The sequence below is a fragment of the Morone saxatilis genome, unplaced genomic scaffold, assembly GCF_004916995.1.
Source record: "Morone saxatilis isolate NCDOM2014 unplaced genomic scaffold, NCSU_SB_2.0 Contig12, whole genome shotgun sequence".
Classification (NCBI taxonomy): domain Eukaryota; kingdom Metazoa; phylum Chordata; class Actinopteri; family Moronidae; genus Morone; species Morone saxatilis.
This window is the reverse complement of record NW_023339674.1, coordinates 22,320,599-22,341,034: the sequence shown is the minus strand read 5'-3', so window position 1 is coordinate 22,341,034 and position 20,436 is coordinate 22,320,599. Positions and strand designations below refer to the sequence as shown.

General features: G+C 42.8%; 4 protein-coding genes across 5 annotated transcripts in view; 2 read left to right on the top strand and 2 right to left on the bottom strand.

Moving 5' to 3' along the window:
- herc2 (HECT and RLD domain containing E3 ubiquitin protein ligase 2) overlaps positions 1-11,578 on the bottom strand; it is a 41,904-nt gene extending 30,326 nt beyond the window's left edge. For both annotated transcript variants that reach the window (XM_035653782.1, XM_035653785.1), the window contains exons 1-19: positions 11,451-11,578; positions 10,086-10,194; positions 8,579-8,672; positions 8,268-8,399; positions 6,433-6,655; positions 6,108-6,208; positions 4,328-4,469; positions 4,137-4,241; positions 3,852-4,023; positions 3,476-3,649; positions 2,932-3,120; positions 2,650-2,801; positions 2,020-2,177; positions 1,791-1,904; positions 1,459-1,710; positions 1,177-1,370; positions 899-1,099; positions 459-687; positions 162-286 (exon numbers count right to left, since the gene is read on the bottom strand). In XM_035653782.1, the coding sequence (XP_035509675.1) occupies positions 162-286; positions 459-687; positions 899-1,099; positions 1,177-1,370; positions 1,459-1,710; positions 1,791-1,904; positions 2,020-2,177; positions 2,650-2,801; positions 2,932-3,120; positions 3,476-3,649; positions 3,852-4,023; positions 4,137-4,241; positions 4,328-4,469; positions 6,108-6,208; positions 6,433-6,655; positions 8,268-8,399; positions 8,579-8,672; positions 10,086-10,194; positions 11,451-11,500 (2,916 nt within the window). In that variant the 5' untranslated portion in view covers positions 11,501-11,578. The remainder of the gene's footprint in view (positions 1-161; positions 287-458; positions 688-898; positions 1,100-1,176; positions 1,371-1,458; positions 1,711-1,790; positions 1,905-2,019; positions 2,178-2,649; positions 2,802-2,931; positions 3,121-3,475; positions 3,650-3,851; positions 4,024-4,136; positions 4,242-4,327; positions 4,470-6,107; positions 6,209-6,432; positions 6,656-8,267; positions 8,400-8,578; positions 8,673-10,085; positions 10,195-11,450) is intronic.
- Positions 11,579-13,013: 1,435 nt separating this feature from the next.
- nipa1 (NIPA magnesium transporter 1) lies at positions 13,014-15,898 on the top strand. Its single transcript, XM_035652695.1, has 5 exons — positions 13,014-13,219; positions 13,345-13,392; positions 13,544-13,634; positions 14,072-14,232; positions 14,327-15,898. The coding sequence occupies exons 1-5, from the start codon at positions 13,087-13,089 to the stop codon at positions 14,818-14,820; spliced, it is 927 nt and encodes a 308-aa protein (XP_035508588.1). The 5' UTR covers positions 13,014-13,086; the 3' UTR covers positions 14,821-15,898.
- A 126-nt stretch (positions 15,899-16,024) lies between these two features.
- On the top strand, positions 16,025-19,493 carry nipa2 (NIPA magnesium transporter 2). The gene is made up of 6 exons (XM_035653146.1): positions 16,025-16,249; positions 16,904-17,134; positions 17,558-17,614; positions 18,014-18,104; positions 18,206-18,366; positions 18,530-19,493. Exons 2-6 carry the CDS (start codon positions 16,996-16,998, stop codon positions 19,186-19,188), a joined length of 1,107 nt encoding a protein of 368 aa, XP_035509039.1. The 5' UTR covers positions 16,025-16,249; positions 16,904-16,995; the 3' UTR covers positions 19,189-19,493.
- Positions 19,494-19,652: 159 nt separating this feature from the next.
- cyfip1 (cytoplasmic FMR1 interacting protein 1) overlaps positions 19,653-20,436 on the bottom strand; it is a 30,275-nt gene continuing 29,491 nt past the window's right edge. Inside the window, exon 31 of the mRNA XM_035653144.1 lies at positions 19,653-20,332. Coding sequence (XP_035509037.1) covers positions 20,168-20,332 — 165 coding nt within the window. The 3' untranslated portion in view covers positions 19,653-20,167. The remainder of the gene's footprint in view (positions 20,333-20,436) is intronic.

Genomic DNA, 20,436 nt, shown 5'->3' with positions numbered 1-20,436 from the left:
CACTGGGTGTCAAATAACATTTATAATTTCCAACTAATCTATTTGCCCAATGGTCCAGAGCATAAGGCAAGCAAATCATAAGAAATGTAATGAAAACTAAACTAAAGCCGAGTACATTGTGTGAGAAAAGAGAGACGAATGATGTGCATTTGAACACTGACCTGTATCTCAGCAGTGATGGCTGCATTCAGTGCAGATTCCAACCCTCCATCGGCCATTAAGCTGCTGACCAACAGGTCAATCATGAAGCGACGTCCAGGGCTCACACTCATTTCATTTCCGGATGCTGAAAAAAAATAAAAATAATAATTTATATATTTATATATATATAAATATATATATATAAAAAAAGTGTCTCCAGTCCCAACCATTTTTGACCTCATAACATAGTTAATGGACTATTAAGTGTTCATTATTGTATTTAATCAGTGTTAGAAGATGTTCTGATTTGCACTCACCAGCATTAGGCAGAAGTGAGGATAATGCCCTCGCTCTTTCCTCTGCAGTGGGCAGCAGCACTGACCAGCCACTTTGGAGAACTGCTTGTGCAGCTGCTTGCACAGTATTGAGCACCCCAGCATTGCTAGCTAGAACAACCACCGTCTGCTTGAGGTTGTTGAGCAGTACGCTGCCAAGCCCCAGTCCCAGCTCCTCTGGATCCACCTGGTTACTGATGGCTGCATGGAGCTGAGGAGGCAGGTTTTAGATACATTATGATCCAAAGTCCAGTGAGTCTACTGATGCAATGTTAGAAATTATAAGTCCCAATCGTGAGCAGGTAAACTAGGCATGAGATAAGGTGTTGAGATGCTAAGCTAGTGTGGACAAAATCTAAAGCTGCCACAAATAAATGAAACATTTGTAACCAAACATCAACTGTTGACAGACTGTCGCCTACCTGGAGCCTGAGCAGGTTGAGTGTGGCGACTACCATGCATTCCTTCTCCTGTGGGGGAGGCCAGTCTGAGCTGCCGTCCATCCCCTCACTGACCTGTCGCAGGAGCAGGTCCAGCTGCTCAAAGGTCATGGGGCAAACGTCCACAACAAAGGGCACACGCTGCCCAACAGACCACTCTGAGCATGAGGACCAGGCGAAGCTCTGAAAACAAGCAAACAAGTGTTACATGGTCTATCACTAAAATCATATAAAAATAATCAATGACAGTAATGTATTACCTGTCCTGGGCCACAGGAAATTCCCACTATGTGTTTGGAGTTGAGCCCTGGGAGTGCCTTAGGCTGCTTCTTGTTAGAAAAGAGTGTATCAAAGTGTTGTAGCTTATCATTGCTGCCCCAACTGTGCACCTCTCCGTCGTCAGTAAGGGCAAGGCAGTGTGTAGATCCCACAGCAACATCCACAACTTTTTTTCCTGATTACAATCATAACAGGCAAAGATTAGTCTCTATTCTAAAAGCTTCTCAAGATAATATACATATACAAGACAATAGTCAAATCACCCTGTAAACTGTCAAGCAACTTTGGGTAGCGAACATGCTCATCGGTGCCATGACCAAGGCGCTGGTTGTCTCCCTTTCCCCAGGTGTACACTTGGCCATCTTTGGTGAGGGCAACTGAAAACTGGCTGCCGCAGCACACCTTCACTATGTCCAGGTCCTGCAGTTTTTCCACAAGTTTGGGCGTCTTGCAGCCATCACTGCCTCCTCGGCCCAGTTTACCATAGTCTCCATCCCCCCAGGACCACACCTGACCTGTAGAAACACACAGAGATGGTGAATAAAAATACAAACACTTAACTGTGGGTGAGTCTGAAAAAGACTCTTGTTCTTACCATTCTCTGTCACAGCAAGTGTTTGTGCATCACCGCTTCCACATGCCACATCCACCACCTTTAGGCCCTTCAGTGCCGTCACCAGCATGGGTGTGGTCTGGTCCTCACTGGAGCCTAGAAACCCAATCAGAAGACAACTCTTTTTAAGTGATAAAACAGACAAATTATCATTATCAATCATTATTCCAGCTGAGGCTGTATATAGCAGTTTAAAGCAGATGAAGCTTACCGTGGCCCAGACGGCCGTAGTTCCCTCTACCCCATGTATAGAGTTCTCCATCAGCAGTAATTGCAGCACTGTACGTGCTCCCACAAGCAATGTGCACCACATGCTTTCCTGTCTGTTTCCCATTGAAGGCTGCGATCATTGCAGGCTCTTCTAGATACCTGAAATAAAGGGAAAATAAAGATGTAGAAGATTGAAATGCTCCTCTGACAGTTTCAAGACCCTTTTAAGGAATCTTTCTAATAATTGTGAAAGTAATAAATTACATCTCAAGTATTGTTTGTGTCTTTTTTAAAGGAACTGCTAGTGTTGAATGTTTTCATTCTTGCTTAAAATTCAGTTAATGGCAGCTGTGAAAACTGTCTTTGGTGTAATAGCATCAAATATTACTACAATATCCTAGATATAATAATAATCAATCAATAATTTAACTGGGTTTTGGGGGGATTTAGTGCCCCAAATGCCCCAAATCTACATCTTTACGGTTTGTGAATGTCAGTATTAGAGTCTGTATTATAAGTCCTCAATCTGGAAGTATTTTATATTTTATATTAGATGACAAGGTGGAAATGCACATGTGGAGTGGCCCTTACGGATATTAAACATCAGCTAAAGTTTTCTCTAGTTACTTACGTGGTGTCTCCATGTCCAAGGCGGCCTCCATCGCCGCACCCCCAGGAGAACACCTCCCCATTGGATGACAGGGCCAAGTAATGCTGCCCGTCAGGATGTGCTGCTAGCTTCAAAATCTTTCTGGAGCTCAGACCATGGATTAGCATAGGAGCCTGCAACAAAATAATTTAGTGACTTACTGTCTCGCAAACGACAAGATTCTTCCTTTTTTTTCCAGAACAGGGCTAAATAATTAGAGAGAGTACATAAACGAACAGAAAACACTTGTGCACGAGAACTGACCAGGGTTGTGCTCTTGTAGTTTTGCGTGTAAACAGCACCACTGCTGCACAGGATGAGAAAGCCCTTCTCTGAACAGACAATTTGTGCGACTCCAAGGCTTGACAGGGATTTACACTGAATGGGGCCATTAACATTGGCATAAAGCTTCCAGCCCAACAGGCCCCAGGCGATCACCTCCTGCAAGGTTCCCTGGAACAACACGAGCCAGAGAGGGAGACAAAGTCAGGGAAAGTTACATGGTGATTAAGTACCATTTTGGCTGTAATTTCTCCTTTGGCAGAAATACATAACCATAATCAAATGTGAAATTAATTTTATACACTGTTTTATTAAAGGTTTTGAAGTCTGATAATGACCCTGTTTATTCATGCTTTTTGCCCCACCATATCACACCACTAAATAGGACACAATGTGCACATATAACAAATATATATAGCACAACAATAATAAAGCAGGCACACAACTCAAGTAATTCTTGAAAGAGTAGTGTCACTGACCTAAAACAAATAAGATAAGTAATGATTCAAGCATTGCCAGTTGTCACCTTGTGTGATGTGGGGGAGTTGCAGTGTGGAGGGCTGCATGGAGAAGCCAAGCGGTCCAGGTGAGCCATGATCACTACAGCTGTTTGCCGTAGGTCAATAGCCAGGTCATTATCCTGAGGCAAGGTCAGGTAGCGCAGGAAACTCTCATTTGGACTCAAGGGTGACGCGAGGATCTGGAAATAACAGCAATCAACCGCAAAGTACTTATTAGCTTGAGTCTCATTTAGGAATAAGACAAAAGAGGTATTTGAAGACAGCAGTTACCCAAGCAACACACGAGACAACAGACATTCATCTGATAACATTTAGTTTGAGAGGTGTCTTGTTCTCTCATTGTCCTATCTTCAAGTGACGTAAAAAAGAGGAAATGTTCACCTCAGCCTCCTCTTCAGGAATGGGCTCCTCCTTGCTGCTGTGTATGTTCTGAAAGCGCTGTAAGAGGGGCAGCAGAGGAGCGCTGGTTCCCTGGGTGGAGCGCTCGTTGTCCATCTCTCTGGTGCCACTTTCCCACAAGCGCAGCAGCAGCATAACGGCAGACAGCAGCTGACTGGACAGACACAGTGACAAAAACATTAAGTGCGCAGTGGGGGAGCAGTGGATTTCAGCTGCAGGAGAATATCAGCATAGGCAAATCAGCAGGTATTAAGGGTGTCTAGTTACCTGAGAGTGCCCCTCTGTACAGCTAGTTCCAGCAGGATGGCCAGGGCCAGGTGCTGGTCCTGAAGAGGAATGTTGCCTTTGGTGCTGGCACTCCCATGTACGTCACTGGTCCCAAAGGAGATAATCACAGCACATTAATCTAACACATCTTACAATATGCAAAATTAGTGATTGATCAGAAAATAACGAACCTGAGGAACTTGGTGGCCCTCTCAACAACTTCGAGCCACACTGATGATACAGTTCCCTCATCAAAAAGTGTAGCCTCTGGTAGAGCACGCAGGGCATCCAGAGACTCCTGGAGGAGCTCACTGCAAAGATCTGCATCGTCTCCTGTAAAACAAAAACCTCTTCTGTTTTATAAACAGCATACTGGCTAGATACATAGAGGTTAAAAAAAATGGGGCCGTGCAATATGACAATTTATATTGCGTGACGACTAAAAAACGTTTAGCATTATATATTGTCAATATGAATCACACAACAGAAATATTTGTTGTCATTTGGGCAATGCTTTGCGTTCTTCCACGGCACGGATGCAGGCACGAAAATCTTCATGAAGGCAACACACAACACAAACAAACATGGAGGGAGTGAACCTGGAGAAGGACTCTAACCAGCCAAGACAAAACAAGGAGCTCCTACCTAAAGGTACTTATGTTTCATGGGTGTGGTGTGAGTATGAAAAGTCTGACACAGGGGTAATTTTATATGAATTACAGAAAATGTGCTATATCGTTATCTGAATATAAAATGACTGATATCAGGATATGGGGAATTTTGGTCATATCGCACAGCCCTTTTACCAATCATAATATAAAGTGCACAATATCTTGCCATACTCTTTACTTCATTTTAGTTTACATTATATTGTTCCCTCTTCTTTTCTAACATCTTAACAACGTAAAATAGCAATAAATGCACCATATGTGTTATTATTGATGCACTGCATAATTTCACTAATATCTCCTAAAAGAACAGACTTCCTTTGTAAAATAGGTGATTCCACAAAAGCAATATGGGAGAGCTATTTTACACATCACTTATTGATTCTGAGATGCTTGATGATGCTTGACAAGAATCTTCAAGAACCTAGAAATCAAATCAGATTAAATGGTCCTAATCCTGACCCTTGAAGGACCTCAAAATCAAAAAAGCTCTATAATATCCACGATTTGTAAATGTGTTCATTGAGCAGGTGGGGGGTGAAAGAACACACCGTTACACTTCTGTTATTCTTACAGTGTATTCCAGGAATACAGCTAGACTGTGGACGAGAGGCTTAACTCTGTGTGTGTGTGTGTGTTGTGTGTTGTGTGGTGTGTGTGTGTGTGTGTGTTGTGTTGGTGTGTGTGTGTGTGTGTTGCTCATGTTACAGGAAGGCTACAGAGAAGAGGCTCTTTGTTCCCACCCAGTCCCTGTGGACAGGCAGCTCTCAACCTCACATCAGTGCACGTAACAAAAACAGCATCTCTACATGCCAAGTTAACAATGAGGGACAGCCAAAGTTGCTCATTATTAGATATAAAACTGCATTTCAATACAGTCCAACTACAGCCTAAAATGAAGCTATATTCAACTCCTCTGTGACAGAAACTGATCATTGATCATTCCTAATTTATCTGCCTGTAGTGGGGACTGTTAATACATGAAGATTCAGAGCTACATGGGACAAAATGGCAATTTTTCATGTTGGATACATTCCTATCCCACACCAGTAGGAATGTAACAAACAAGTCTCCCTGGCCCTATCCAGCATAAACTCCTGCAGTCCTTCATCTAGCGGACACCACAAGCTAAGGCTAAAAACATAGCACTGAGAAATCTGTTTGTGTTGTTTACTATGAGCAACATGGTGCAACACATTCATTCACAGCTGTTGAGCAAAGCTCCATTACCATGACAGCAGCTATCATCACCACCACTAGGGCACAAAACGTCTTCACTGTCAGTATCCCGACACATTCTTACCTGACCTCCAGGCCCGACGCAAGAACGCAAAGGCAAAAGAGAGAGCTGCCCTGGACCCAACTCTGGCCAGACCTTCCACGCCTTTACTGGTTGGACGAGGGCTGAAAGAACAAAGCAAAACACACAGGGATTAACACAAGTTGTATGTTTGCTTTTATGTTTAAGAGGCCTCCATGAGTAAAACAGTGTGCACTCACACATCACACTGCAGAGTTTAACCTAAACAAGCATGGACAATCCTGTAAGTCGACGAAGAAACTGTACTGTATTTTGTACATTGTAACTGTGCTGGCTCTATCTATAGTTAATTATTAGTTCTTGTTACCTCTTATTGTCAGCAGCAGGCAGTGGTGGGCTGGGGGGCGTCTTCCAGCGGACCTTGTACTTTTCTTCCATCATGCTGTGGCTGAGAGAGATGAGGTAGCGCTCCAGGATGACCAGGCGCTGGCGCAAGCGCTGAGCAGACAGGGCGCTTTTGGCCATCTGACCCGAGAGCTTCTGCTGGTCATCAACCAGGACCATGAGACAGTCCTTCAATTCAGTCTCATCTACATACACACATGAGGATAAGGGCAATGAAAGCATAACTATCCTAAACATAATGGCATATATTTGACACCTATAAGTACCTCTCACAGAAAAACCTTAAACTAAAGCAATGGGACTTTGTATGGCCCAACAGTGTGCACTATGCTTTTAAAAATATTTCACTACCCATGAAAACTCACATTTTCATTTGTCAAGTAACAATTTTGTCAACAGCACAAAGCAGAGGGTATGACACCCTGCAAAGGGCCACAGGTCAGACTTGAACCCATGGCTGCAGCAAGGAGCCATGGTACAGCCGCAGGGCGCCAGCGCTACCAGGTGAGCTACCAGGTAACACACCTTTATAGAATTTAGTATAAGTATGTCATATAGTATGTATAGAAGGCTCTGTACTTTTCTGTTTACCAATCTTCATACACTAACAGCATTATGTTTATGAAAGGGTCCTATGACACTTAAAAGTATTGCTTGTAGTCTTGACTGTTTCTTAATGTAAAGAAAACTAATATTTTCCACATTCAATGTTATCTCCACTGGCCTTTATCACAATCAGTCCTTTGTTCTGATCTGCTTCAAGAGAAAATGCTTTATTATGCATCTATACAGCAGCGCTGCAGGGTAGACAAGATGGGCCAAAATAGCAGGTCTGAAATCCACTTAAGCTTTATGTAAGCCAGACTGGCCTGAGGTTGTATACTACAGTCAGCTGTGCTCAGCTGTCAGGACGGATATGTATTCCAGTCAGACAAAGTCTCTAACTATTTATTTTACATTGCCCATGGCTAAAAAGTAACTTGTGCTAGAAAACTACCAAAAGAGAGGAAAAACAAATCCACTGCAAAGAATCACAGCAAATGTGTCATATGTGCCTGCACCATCCTGGTTTTAAAACAATATGTTGGGTCTGGGCTCTAACGGCTGTTCCAGATATCTGAACATTCGATGGAAAAGCAGGAAGTATGCTGTTTGAACTTTAAGCATCAAAGACAGAGCACTCGTCCACTGAGCGATCCAGTTACACTCCAGTACAATCAGACCAGTGTGATTTCCTGACTCAGTTAATAAAAAAATAAAAAAAAGGGAAAGGAGCAACCAAGTATCTACTAGCAAAGACTGCATTCGCTACGCATATAGACCCTCCCCCCTTATCTCCCACCACCATAACACCGTCCCACCCAGTCCTGCCAGTAAACACAGCTAGGGTGAGAGACGCTACCCCGTGCTAGGCCACATTATAACGCCTACCAAGATTACACTCCGAGGGGTAAAAATAACCACTCAGACCTTCAGACTGCAAGTTGTCATTTCAGAGTTTCCACGCCTCACGTGCCAGCAAAACATGCACAGATCAGCAGGGCCTGACAGACGTGAAATTGATAAACAGAGAGGTTGGCCATGTGTCGAAACGGTCAGTATCATTGCATCTGGTCGACATTTAGGTGTTGTGAAACCATGTGCTGTCAGCATGGTATTAATTACCCTACTTGGAAACAGAAAGGCATAAAATAACACGAGTCACAGCAGGAAAATAGGGCAGCATCGTAGTAGTAGGCCGCAACGGGATATTCTGTAGCCTGACACATCTTAACCTTGTTCAGGTCACCCTCTCACCTGGCTGCCTCCCCCAGTCCCAGGTCTCAATGATAGAGTGATGCACAGATGTTGACGTCTCCTCCTCCTCTTTCTTCTCTTTGTCGTTGGGTTCATCCTTCTTCTGAGTTCCAAAGCAGTCAGTGCAATCCTCTGAAATCATCAAAAGACCTTCATTTCCATCAGCAAGATTAAAAAGCTGTCCCTGGCTCAAGACAGCCCTTAGATTGTGTTTAGAAATGCACCATGGTATGATAAACAAATGACAGCAATGTGCATTCCCTATAAAAAACATAGAGGGTAAAGAATGCTGTCCTCTCTCAGCGCCATACCTGGGTGAGCTGATTCCTCTCCATTGAATGTTATCTCCTCATCTTTTACCATTTCATTCCACATCTCACTCAGGCCCTCTGGAGAGAATGCCCGCTGCCAAAGGAAACAGAAAGCACATTTAGAGCATCAACTTTAAAATCTTTATCTGTTCCTCTGTTTGTGAGTTCTGCATGGCTATGTCACATACAGGCTATGATCACATTATGAGGTCATTATAATCTCAGCTGAAATGGATCCAGTGAACTTGGGTTAACTTGGGTTAACTTGTTTTTGTGTTATACTAAAAATATCCTCTTCTAAAATAACCATTCCATGTGTGTTATTTGTCTTTAATTCATTTTACTTTTGATTTTTTAACATTTGGCGCAAACATCAGAGAAACATCTGTTTCACTTGTGGAAAGAATTCTTCTTCATAGTTAAGAAACGTTACATCGTTAAGCTAAGAAAAGAAACCACGACAAACTCATGTCAAATACAAGTACAGAATGAGAACAGAAAATGGCGGCTTTACTTCCAACTAATTTGAGGATACACCTGCTGTCAAATCTGTGTCATCGCCCCAGTGGTACACCATTCATGCTTTGCTTCAGTAAGAAACACTCACTCAAGTGGAGAGCCAACTCAAGGATCTAATGTCTTCAGTGTCAAAAACATGTTAGCTCACAGATGACACCAAACCAGACACATAACACTAAAGCTGCCTTCAGCACTGGGGAGAGCTATAACGATGGGAAAACATGACACCCTTCCCCAATTTTAGTTCTCATTTGGTAGCGCAAACCAATTTTCAAGTTCAGGTTGAGTCCAGACAGGCTGCAATTTGTGGAGGTGAGAGCAACCAGCTGTTTTGTAGCACAGTGGATCCAGGGTGTCTTCTCTCAATCTGTCACATATTGATAAAAGACCTCATAATTACAACCAACATGAGTTTGTTTTCACAACATAGATCTTTCTTTTAATTACCCTTTCACCTGAACCTACAGATTATAGGCTTCACCGCTTTTCACATTACAGGAAAAACAATAATCATCTGTGCACGAGGCTTCACACAGCTTGCAGGCCAGTGGTTGCACAGATGTCCTAAGTGATCAGGTAAGTCAGCTCATTACAACTAATGCAGCCCCTATAGCTCAACGCTCAGTTTGACTCTGACCGTGTTAAAGTAGCAGACTATTGGATTTATGTTAATGTGCTATCAGTGACACAATAAGGTTCAGAGGTTTTGCAGTCAGTCCCCAACATGATGCAACAGTCAGGCTGACAACAACCTACAAATTATACGGTTTCTAAAAACTCAGCAATACAGTCATTTTAGATAGCAAAACACAGCTGGAAGTGCTGCAGCAGACACAGGTGAATGTTCTCAACATTTACTAAGGTAATTCATTCATTCAATGAGGCAAATATGAGAAATACAGTCAAACTCAGCCCCAAGTATCAGGCTGTCCTCCTACTCTGAAAAAGTATTAATTTCTATATGATTCACTCCTTCATGTACACATACCTGTAAGTCTATCTTCAGCCATTTGTCATGAAATCTCAGCTGAGCATCGAGGGTAAAAGATGTAGAAGGCATCTTCCCCTCTCCTCTCCTGGCTGCAAACGCAGCCAACCTGCAACATAAAGAGATGAAAGGCTGCGTTATAAGACAAATTAAACACTCAGGGTTAGAGGAGAATCAGCGTTATAATGTGCCTTTTAATGAATGAGGGTAAAGCTTTGTGCCTAACACGGGCACACACCTTACCGGGCCTGTCTCCTTTGTGTTGTCAAGGCCAGAGACAATTTACCTTTTACAAGCACGCTGATTGGACTCGGTATGATGCAAGTAAGACTGATCACTATGCCAGTTCAACCAGATTATTGATTATTGACTGATGCATTTGTTGCTTTGATTATACTGCATGAAATCATGAGTTGAATGGAGGCAAAAAATAGTCGACTGCATTACATTTGCCTGTCAAGAACACCAGCTCATATATTAGAGAAAATCTACCTCACTTTGACTTGGATAAAAACGCAGTTCCTCAACTCTCGGTTTAAACATTAACACTAACATTTCCTCAAATGTGTGAACTTGCACAGTCAGGATAAATCAGCATAAGCAACCATCAGCATCAAGCAAACGTAAACAGAAGGAAGCCCAACGCCGGCTGTCACCCATGATTGAATCACTCCCTTTTCAGTGACAGGTCTTATAATACACAAAGTAACATCAGACAGCAGCTAAGTTATGTCTCAATATTGCTGCTTTTATCGAGACTGGTTCAGTTTAAGTAACGTTACACAGAGTCCTTCATCACTAACTGGGTCAACCTTTTCAATTACATACGCGATTATAACTAAGATTTTCTTACTTGATCTAAAAGTACTATTGTGACATGTAAGTGTAATGTGTGCCTTGCATTAGCACCATTAACACCATTAACACCATTAACGCTAGAGTTTAAGGCCGAAGATGTAACGTTATCCACAACTGTAACGTTACATGAGACGTTGGGAGGAGAAGGACTATCTCGTAGCATTAATGCTATCAAGGGCACACTCTGTGTTAACCCTGATACAGCGGCGATTACCTGCCTACCAGAGCAGGGTGATAACAGACACTAGTCCAGCGGGTAATAACACACACTGACACAGCATCAATACGCTCACAACGCAACACCTAATGCTAGCTAACGTTCACGTTAGCTTGGCGGCTAAGGCTAACTTCTTAGCTTGCTGCACAGCTAATACCGACAGAGCGTAAGCTAGCTGACGATAACATCATCGGACAACCGTGAAGCCGCCGCGGAGCCCTGACAGCGGCACAGCGGCACAGCGGCACAGCGGGGACATGTTCGAGACTGACAACAAATGTCTCCATTACCTGCGGTGTGTTCTCGGGCTGGTCGCGTCCCCTCTGCTGCTCTGCTGCATTAACAAACCTTCATTATCGATTGATTGACAGGTCGCCGACTAGGGCACGAGGCTTGGAAACAAATTACGTAGTCGTAACTGGTAGAGTTGATGCGATTGATGTGAAACCACGACAGCCCGCCGGGGCGGGGTTTCTAATGAGAGCGGATCCGTTGGCCATAGAGTCTACTCCGCCCGCTCGTGCTGGCCAGTGTAGTAAAATGAGCGGGTTGGAGGCGGGACATAGGAGGGGCGGGGTCGGCCCAGCAGGAAGGCAAACTGTCCGCTAGGGGGCGGTGTGTCTCTAGGAAAGGGTGGGGGTATTTATTTCACAGCTGATTTATTTAGGGACAGTTATTATTTAATATAGCTTTAGATGTGTATTTAATTATAGCGTTTGTTTATTTAACTAAAACTATATATATACTTATATATATCTTCAACCAATAACTTTATACAATGACATTTTTAAACCAATATCCTACTTAAAACTAATTTAATAAAACAGTTTTGAATTGAATGTTGCATAATTTGGCTGTGTAACTTTGCTATTTGATGTGTCTGCTGCTATTTTATCTATTTGACCGACAACAACCTCAGAAATGTGGGTTCCTTGTGATTAAGTATGTACTTCTTATTTTGAGTATCTGTACAAAGGCCATGAAGTATATGTGGGATCATCTTCCTGAGTCCGCTGAATGTTCATTTTTAATGTAATGTCATGTTTTCCACAACAGGGCGAAGAGATATTCCAGAAGGAAGATTAGCAAGATAGCTGGATCTGTTAATAAATTCTATTAATATAATTTCAGTAATCCATCATTAAGGGATTATTGGATGGGACAGCACCCCAAATTGTAAGAGTTCCAGTATGCCAGGTCCTATGTGTGTGAAGAAGGTAAAATATCTTTCTGACAAACTAAACGAATGGCATTAACATTTAATTTAGGGGTAAGGAAAAAGCTATAATGACACATTCAGAAACAGTATTTATCCCCTTGGGTTTTGTGTTGAAAGTTAAGGTCTAGTTCAGTTTTGGTTCAGTAATGACACTGTATGATATGATTCTATAAAAAAAAGGCAGCTGTTGTCTCACTCCAGCAGCAGTAGTGAGAGGTCTAAGTGTAATGTTTGACAGTTAATTTCAGACTGGATCCTTCCTTTTTGCTCAAGGGGATATTTTTGTGTCCTCAGGTAGGAGGAAGACTAGTGTTTAAATGAAGAACATGATTCACAAGGCAGACAGCTCCTATTCCAGTGCAGCTCTCCTCTTCTCTCCTTTTTCTCTCCTACTTTCCAGAACCGCTGAACAAAGTAGTTCTGATGTGGTCCCTTTAGAATCGGGCCTTCAGTGCCATTTCAGTCATTATCTAGGAGGCTTGTTGTGTGAGTGTCAGATGCAACGAAAACACAAACAGACAGTCACTGCAATGTGCATGCAATGTATATAATATATGATTCAGTGCAGTGAGTAATGCCGGGATGGCGCAGCCGGGTGCTTCAGGAACCGCACATGCGCACACTGTCTCACTTCCTAAACACGGAGTTGGTTGGACGGTCAGAGCTTCAGTCAGTGTGCTGCTTAAAGCTAATGAGCAGCAGCAGTAATGGCTGTGGACTCAGAGCCAAGCGGCGGTTCGTTACCTGTAGCTGGAATAGTGATAGCAGTAGTGTCAAGTTTCATCAATGGGTCGACATTTGTGCTTCAAAAAAAGGGAATATTACGCTCCCGCGACAGAGGTAGACAGAAACAGCAGAGAAGTAGACGGACATTAGCGTTAGCTTCATGAATATATCCATGGGTAGAAGTGAGGAAGCCATGACAGTTTTATCTCTAAGTCTAAACTCTTCACTGTGTTCCACAGGAGGCTCGTACCTCACAGATGTGGTGTGGTGGTCTGGGACATTGTCCAGTGAGTATAGCGCCATCTGTCGGCTCTGGATGCACATTTCAAATAACGCAAGAAATCACACTTGGAGTTCCGTGTGCAGCTGACTTCATTTAAAACATTATTCTCAATGAATGTTTCATGTTTTGACTCATGTGTTTATGAATGTCATCAGTGGCTGTCGGTCAAATTGGGAATTTCCTGGCGTACAATGTGGCCCCTGCTGTGATAGTGACACCACTGGGAGCCCTGGGAGTGTTGTTTGGGTAAGAGTGAGGGGATTTTTTTAAATTCAGGATTTGGCTTGAAACTGTGATCTGGTTTGGCCAGCTTTCAAACACCATACGGTGAATACTTTTTATTTTTAATTATTTTAGGAGATTTGTCCTTATATCTGAATTTTCACAGACAGTATCTGATCAGGCCGGTTTACTACCTCAGGCAAAGTAAAGTTGTGGTTAATTATTCATCCTTTTAACTGGCAAATTTTAATATGGAAATGGTTTGCTTTTAATACAATTTCAATGTGTATAAATGATTTTGGTCCTATGACATTCAGCGATCATGAACTGCTTTAATCTACACTGTATTATTTCACATCTGCCAAGCACACGAGTGCAGAGTCAACATTTAAAACTAGTTCAGGACTCTTTGAGTTGCCTTGCGTATCTTTGCAACAAGATGGTGTTTTTGTGCGATGCAGGGCTGTGCTGGCCTCTTGGATCTTGAAGGAGAATTTAAATATCCTGGGAAAGCTTGGCTGTGTGTTATGTTGCTGTGGCTCCGTTGTGCTCATCATTCATGCCCCTAAAGCAGAGGCTGTAACGTCGAGACTGGAGTTAGAGGAGAGGCTATTTGACCCAGGTGATACAAATGATAAATGTGTATTCCAGAATCATTGAAGATAAATATACTATATTAGGTAATATAAATGACAATATCATTTTTCATCCTGCAGTGTTTGTGCTTTATGCCCTCTTGGTGGTCCTGCTGCTGGTCGTACTAATCGTGTGGATTGCTCCAGCTCACGGCTCATCAAACATCATGGTGTACGTTGCCATATGTTCCCTCTTGGGAAGCTTCACCGTTCCGAGCAGCAAAGGACTTGGTCTCGCTGCACAGGACGTCTTTGGAGAAGGGCCCCCGAGCAGCAGAGCTGTGGCTCTCTTCCTGGGCTTGCTGGGCACGTTGGCCGTCAGCATCCTGATACAGTTTGTCTTCATCAACAAGGCCTTGGAGTGTTTCAGCTCCAACACCTTCGAAGCCATATACTATGTGACCTTCACGTCCACTGTAATTCTTGCTTCTGCTCTTCTCTTCAAGGAGTGGACTGCACTAACTTTAACTGACAGTCTTGGCATGCTTTGTGGTCTGGCGACAGTGTGTGTCGGAGTCGTTTTGCTCCGCATTTCCCAAGAGGCTTTGATCACTTGGAAGAAGAAGACTGATTGAGATGCCTTCGTATGACTTGTGCCAAACTGCATTTCTTATACCACTATGAGAGATTTGTCCTGTGAGTTTAAGTGACCAAAGCAACAGTATATTTATTATAACTACTTTCACCAACATTATACTTGAATCCTTGCAGTTCCTTGTGAACAGTTCTTAGTTACTATGTAATAATAATCATTCCTTTTTTAATTTTTATTAATATTCACAACTGCAACACTCATCATGTGACCGTCACTGCCCCTTTAGCAGCTTTCAAACGGCACACTCAAATATAGCTTGGGGAGCAGTTAATTTGTCAACTTCACACACTAATGTAAAGCAAACACTGGTGCTTGGTTAAACAGGAACTGAAAATAATTCAGTTTACTCTCATGTAGAGTGTTACCTTGAAGGCTTTAATGTTCTGCTATCGCTGGACTGTATCAGTGTGGAGTCGCCTACACTTTGACTTATTCAGTGTGCCTCTGAATTATTCAGTGTCATTTCAGAAGCAGTGTCTTTAGTGCCGGACTTGTGTAGAAGATGACTATCAACAATGACTGAATCTTTTAATGGAGGGATTTGGAAAGCTGATATGACAAATATGAACTTTTGCTCTGGAGCCACTAGCTGTTCTGTCATGATGTGTTGCGCCTTCATGTTATTAACAAGTAATTAAAACATAATTTGGATTATTATGGATTTTTTATGTACATTATTTAACCGTTTACACTCATTTCTGTAACAGCATGTGTCAGCTTTGGGCTGGCTTCGGTGAGTCTTTGTCATACAGAAGTGTGATTAAGATGAAGAATCTAACTAACTAAATCAAACTACTTACATATCACCTGTAAAATATTTTGGCTTTCCTCATACCAGATCTTTAATACACAGCCAGGTTTTTGGAGAAAGAAAAAAACTAACTCAGGGTATTATTTATAATAACTTTACTTATTATTATTATTATTATTATTATATTTACAATAACTCAATTAATTTAGTAAGTCGTTTGACTCACTGTTATTAAACTAATAAGTTGAATGTCCCACACATTTTGGAAATGTTTATGGTTTTGAATAAACAAGCATTTTCTAATCCCACTACGAGTCGTTTTGTGTTTTTATAATTCAAAGTGTGGACTGAGTGCAGTAAAAACCTCACGGTGACCGCGGTAATGTGTCCGTGTTGCGGTGCACTGTGCTCTGTGTGTGTGCTCTGTGTGGTACTGGACTTCAGCCTGCGGAGGGCACACAGTTCAGTGGTCACATCCCCGGTGATCAGCAGAAGAAGAGGCTCGCAGTGCGGCAGTCGTCGAGCGGTGTCGGTGCTGTCTGAGTTCACAGAGCAGTATGAGATGGTTAGCAACAGAGCCAGGAAGCAGCCTAGCGATTAGCTAACCTCCAGCTGCTACCACTTTCTTCTCGTCGGGGAGACCAGCCACCTTCGACAGGTATGTACCTCTCTGTGTGACTTCTCAAACCGAGCAAGCGACCGATACTCTGATTCTTGCTCAACGCTAACTGAGCTAGCCGACCAGTTAGCCGTCGCGCTAATGTAAGCTAACGTGGCTAACGAGGGGGGATACTAGCAATTAAATGCAGTTTAAATAACCCAAATGTAACCCCGTGGCCCCACCATAGTGCCGCTGCCCCTGGGGACAGTGTGGGTACATGTAATATTGGGGCAGGTATTTAACGGACTGTTAAGGGCGACTTTACGATATGGTTAACGAGCTGCGTGTCCTGGTTAACCTGAGTGGTGCGATACTTCCTGAATTCCTGTCTTCAAGTGAATATGTTGACAGCAGCTGGCTGACTTCAAACAAAGCTCAACACCCAAACAACCGGTTGGCTATTCAACATCATTACTTCAGTGTGTTTGTATGAGAGTGGAAGGCGGAGAAGGTAGATAGTCCTAAATGTGCTGGTACCGTGATGGATTCTTCCCACACATCAGATTATGGTTCACCCGTTTGTAGTGTCGACTGTGGAGACGGTAGGTCGTTAGAATAATGTTAAAAACCTTGTTTTATTTTATTTAATTTTGTACTTTTTCTCATTATCTGATACATGTGCTGTTGTCTTCCCCTGTGCTCTGCTCTCAGGTGTGTGGGCTGGCCAGAACTGTACTTTTGGTCAGCATCTGCATTGTTTGGTCGTAAATGTGACAGACCACACCAACACATCCAGCCTCACTATGGGTCAGGACAGAGGGAAGTATGACTTTTACATCGGTCTGGGATTGGCCATCAGCTCCAGCATCTTCATCGGAGGCAGCTTTATCCTCAAGAAGAAGGGACTTCTGAGGCTGGCGAGGAAGGGATCCATGCGGGCAGGTACTGACCTTCTCTAAGCATCTATTGTCAGTCACACAATGGAACAGATTGTCCAACTTTGGCAGCTGAGCTATGGCACTCCCTGGTCTAGTTGTGCAACACTGAAACCCAGCTAAGAAGCCAAACGAGTGGAGACAGCACATTAACACCTGATTACACCCTCCCTACATTTCAGACTTACGTTTGCTCACATGTGCAGGGTGTGTTTCTGTCTCTGTGTGAGTGTGTGTGTGAGTTAGCAGCACTCTTTTAACAACTAGTAATCATTAACTTCACCTTTTCATCCGTCCTTCAGCTCAAACCCAGTGCGGCTGCCTGACTCGTAGTTGTGATGATTACACAATTCAGGGTTTGCTTACATGCAAATGTTATTTAAATGAGTGGAATCACATGTTCTGAAGTATTTATTTGTTTGCTCTTCAGGCCAGGGTGGTCACGCATATCTGAAAGAATGGCTATGGTGGGCCGGTTTACTATCAAGTAAGTGATGACAGTCTGTAGTTAAAATGTAAATCTCTACAATCTCAGTTTGCATGGATCTTAGTGATTTGCAGGTTAAATGATGTTTAGATGTTAAGATTTAAACTGAGGTAAAGTTGGCTGAAGATGTGTTTTTCTGACGTCTTTGAACAATTTAATTTGAAATGCTGTTAAACCAGTATATCTAGCGTAGATGTCTATAACCAGTTTCAACCAACACTTTTAACCTAGACTCCTTTTACGTCTTCTGACCTGCAAAACGTGGGAAGATAACATTGTACTTGCAACACACTTCAACCTCAGGCAGCATTTCAGTGTTTGCCCCTTTCTGCCTTCATTACAACATAATTATCCTTGTCATATTTGGTAGTTAACTTAATGCGTCTTAATCCTTTACAGTGGGAGCTGGTGAAGCAGCCAACTTCGCAGCATATGCCTTCGCTCCTGCGACTCTGGTCACCCCGCTGGGAGCCCTCAGCGTGCTTGTCAGGTACAGACGACTCGCTGCATGACTTTGACACTTACATGTTTGTCTTATATCTATAAATGGATGTGTGATGTCACTGTGGCTGACTGTAAATGTCATTGCAGCGCCGTGCTGTCGTCGTACTTCCTGACCGAGCGGTTAAACCTGCATGGGAAGCTCGGCTGCCTGCTCAGCATCCTGGGCTCCACCACCATGGTAATTCACGCTCCGCAAGAGGAAGAGATCAGCAGCCTCGAGCACATGGCCCACAAGCTGGTTGACCCAGGTACAGAACTAGCTTTAGGGATCCTGTCCAGAAATAGTTCTTTTACCAAGGGTGGGGCCTGTTCTACTGGATTTAAGACCGAGCACAACAACTTTGTTCGCATTGTATTTCTTCACTAATTCATTAATGTCAGCTCCAACTTAACACTCCCTTTTTCTCATAGGGTTTTTCATCTTTGCCACGCTTGTCATCATTGTCGCCCTCATCTTCATATTTGTTGTGGGTCCCCGCCATGGTCAGACCAACATCCTTGTCTACATTACCATCTGCTCAGTAATTGGGGCACTATCGGTGTCCTGTGTCAAAGGACTGGGTATTGCCATCAAGGAAGCAATTGCTGGGAAAAGCGTTGTGAGAAACCCACTGGCATGGATCTTGCTTTTGGGTCTCATTGCCTGTGTGAGCACACAGATCAACTACTTGAACAAGGCTCTGGACATATTCAACACATCCCTGGTGACCCCCATCTACTACGTGTTCTTCACCACATCCGTGCTCACCTGCTCTGCCATCCTCTTCAAGGAGTGGGGGCACATGGGCACGGACGACGTGATCGGCACCCTCAGTGGCTTCCTCACGATCATCGTGGGCATCTTCCTGCTCCATGCCTTCAAAGACGTCAGTGTTAGTTTGGCTACTCTCGCGGTGTCCATGAGGAAGGAGGAGCGGGCCTTTCCCGCAGCCAACGGTATGGGCTCCCACAGCACCTATGAACTGCTACATAATGAGTCCACTGAGGACATTGAGGGCAGAGAAATGGGCTTGCCTTTTGACAGCGTCTCCAGAAGAAATGGGGCGATGACTTCCTCATTGGATCATTAAGGAACTTTCTTTTCCTCAGCCCCCTACTGACTCACCAACCATGGCATTGTTATGGTATGACAACAGTAAGACAATCAGCTGTATGGGGAAAGTGACTCAGACAGACCAGTGGATTGTATTTAATGTTTTAATTTGCCTTACTTTTCTCAGAATATGACCTGGTCATATTCAGTTCCAGTTAGAACTTAATTTCATTCCTCTGTAGCGCTGTAAATATGAGTTTTTTTAAGAAATGTTTTGTTATATGTACATGCATACTCATGCACTGACTTACTTTCTATAAATCAAAAGGATAAAGGTTTTAATATATATTCTATATGAGCTCCTGCTGACAATTACTACAGTTAAAAGGACAGTCACTATGATTTGAGGGTTTTTTTTCGTGATACTTGAAAGTAGTAACAACTTTTGTTGGAATTAGTTCTGACCTTTTTTTGTAGCGTTTACATGAAAAGCTCTCGAGATGAACCAACAGATTTGTTACATATTTATTGAATTAAAATGATTAAAACAGTTGAAACACAAGGCACAGTGAATAAATGCTTAACATGAGTATGAGATTTGTTACTTTTCAATTTCCTTTAAAATGTTTAGCATGCATGTCCAACAATATAGAAAATACAAATTTACTTCCACCCCCACTTAAAATAGACTGCTGTTCACCCTCTAATATTCCACCACTGCAAACCCTTAAATACTTATCTGATAAAACTAATTTCCCTTCCCTGATCTATAGCTTTCTGTAAGTATAAAACAAAGAATAGTTCATCCAACAAGGGGAAATATCTATTCATTTCTGATAAGGCACAAGTGAAATACAAAAAAAAAAAAAAAAGTGGCCCAACTTCCTTACATTTAATGGTCCTTTGCTTCTAAAGACCTAAAGTAAATGAGGAATAGTTGTGGATAGTCTGGTAATGCTGACAGTGTTTGGAACTTCAGGCTGGTCCACAGTATCGACAGTGGCGACGGCAGCACCTCAGCTGCTGGCAAGTGACTGGTGTATCGGCGGTTGGAAGCATCGGACGTGTTCGACCGGCATGTTCTCTCCATCTCCAGACTTCAGGTACTTGTTCAGGATGGCAAAAATCTCGTTGTTGAGGACCTGGAATTTGCGGATTCTGTCGACCATCTTCTTCAGTGGCTAAAGGGAAGCAGAAAATATGAATACACTTAGTATGAGTATCTTGTGATTGAAGACGAATATTTTCCTGCTTAATATGCTCATTGAGTCATGTTTTGATAAAT

Coding starts and splice junctions, on each gene's coding strand:
- nipa1 (XM_035652695.1), top strand. CDS start 13,087: ATGGCTGTGGACTCAGAGCCAAGCGGCGGTTCGTTACCTGTAGCTGGA. Junction 13,220..13,344: donor ATTACGCTCCCGCGACAGAG/GTAGACAGAAAC, acceptor TGTGTTCCACAG/GAGGCTCGTACCTCACAGAT. Junction 14,233..14,326: donor GGAGAGGCTATTTGACCCAG/GTGATACAAATG, acceptor TTCATCCTGCAG/TGTTTGTGCTTTATGCCCTC.
- nipa2 (XM_035653146.1), top strand. CDS start 16,996: ATGGGTCAGGACAGAGGGAAGTATGACTTTTACATCGGTCTGGGATTG. Junction 17,135..17,557: donor GAAGGGATCCATGCGGGCAG/GTACTGACCTTC, acceptor TTTGCTCTTCAG/GCCAGGGTGGTCACGCATAT. Junction 17,615..18,013: donor GTGGGCCGGTTTACTATCAA/GTAAGTGATGAC, acceptor AATCCTTTACAG/TGGGAGCTGGTGAAGCAGCC.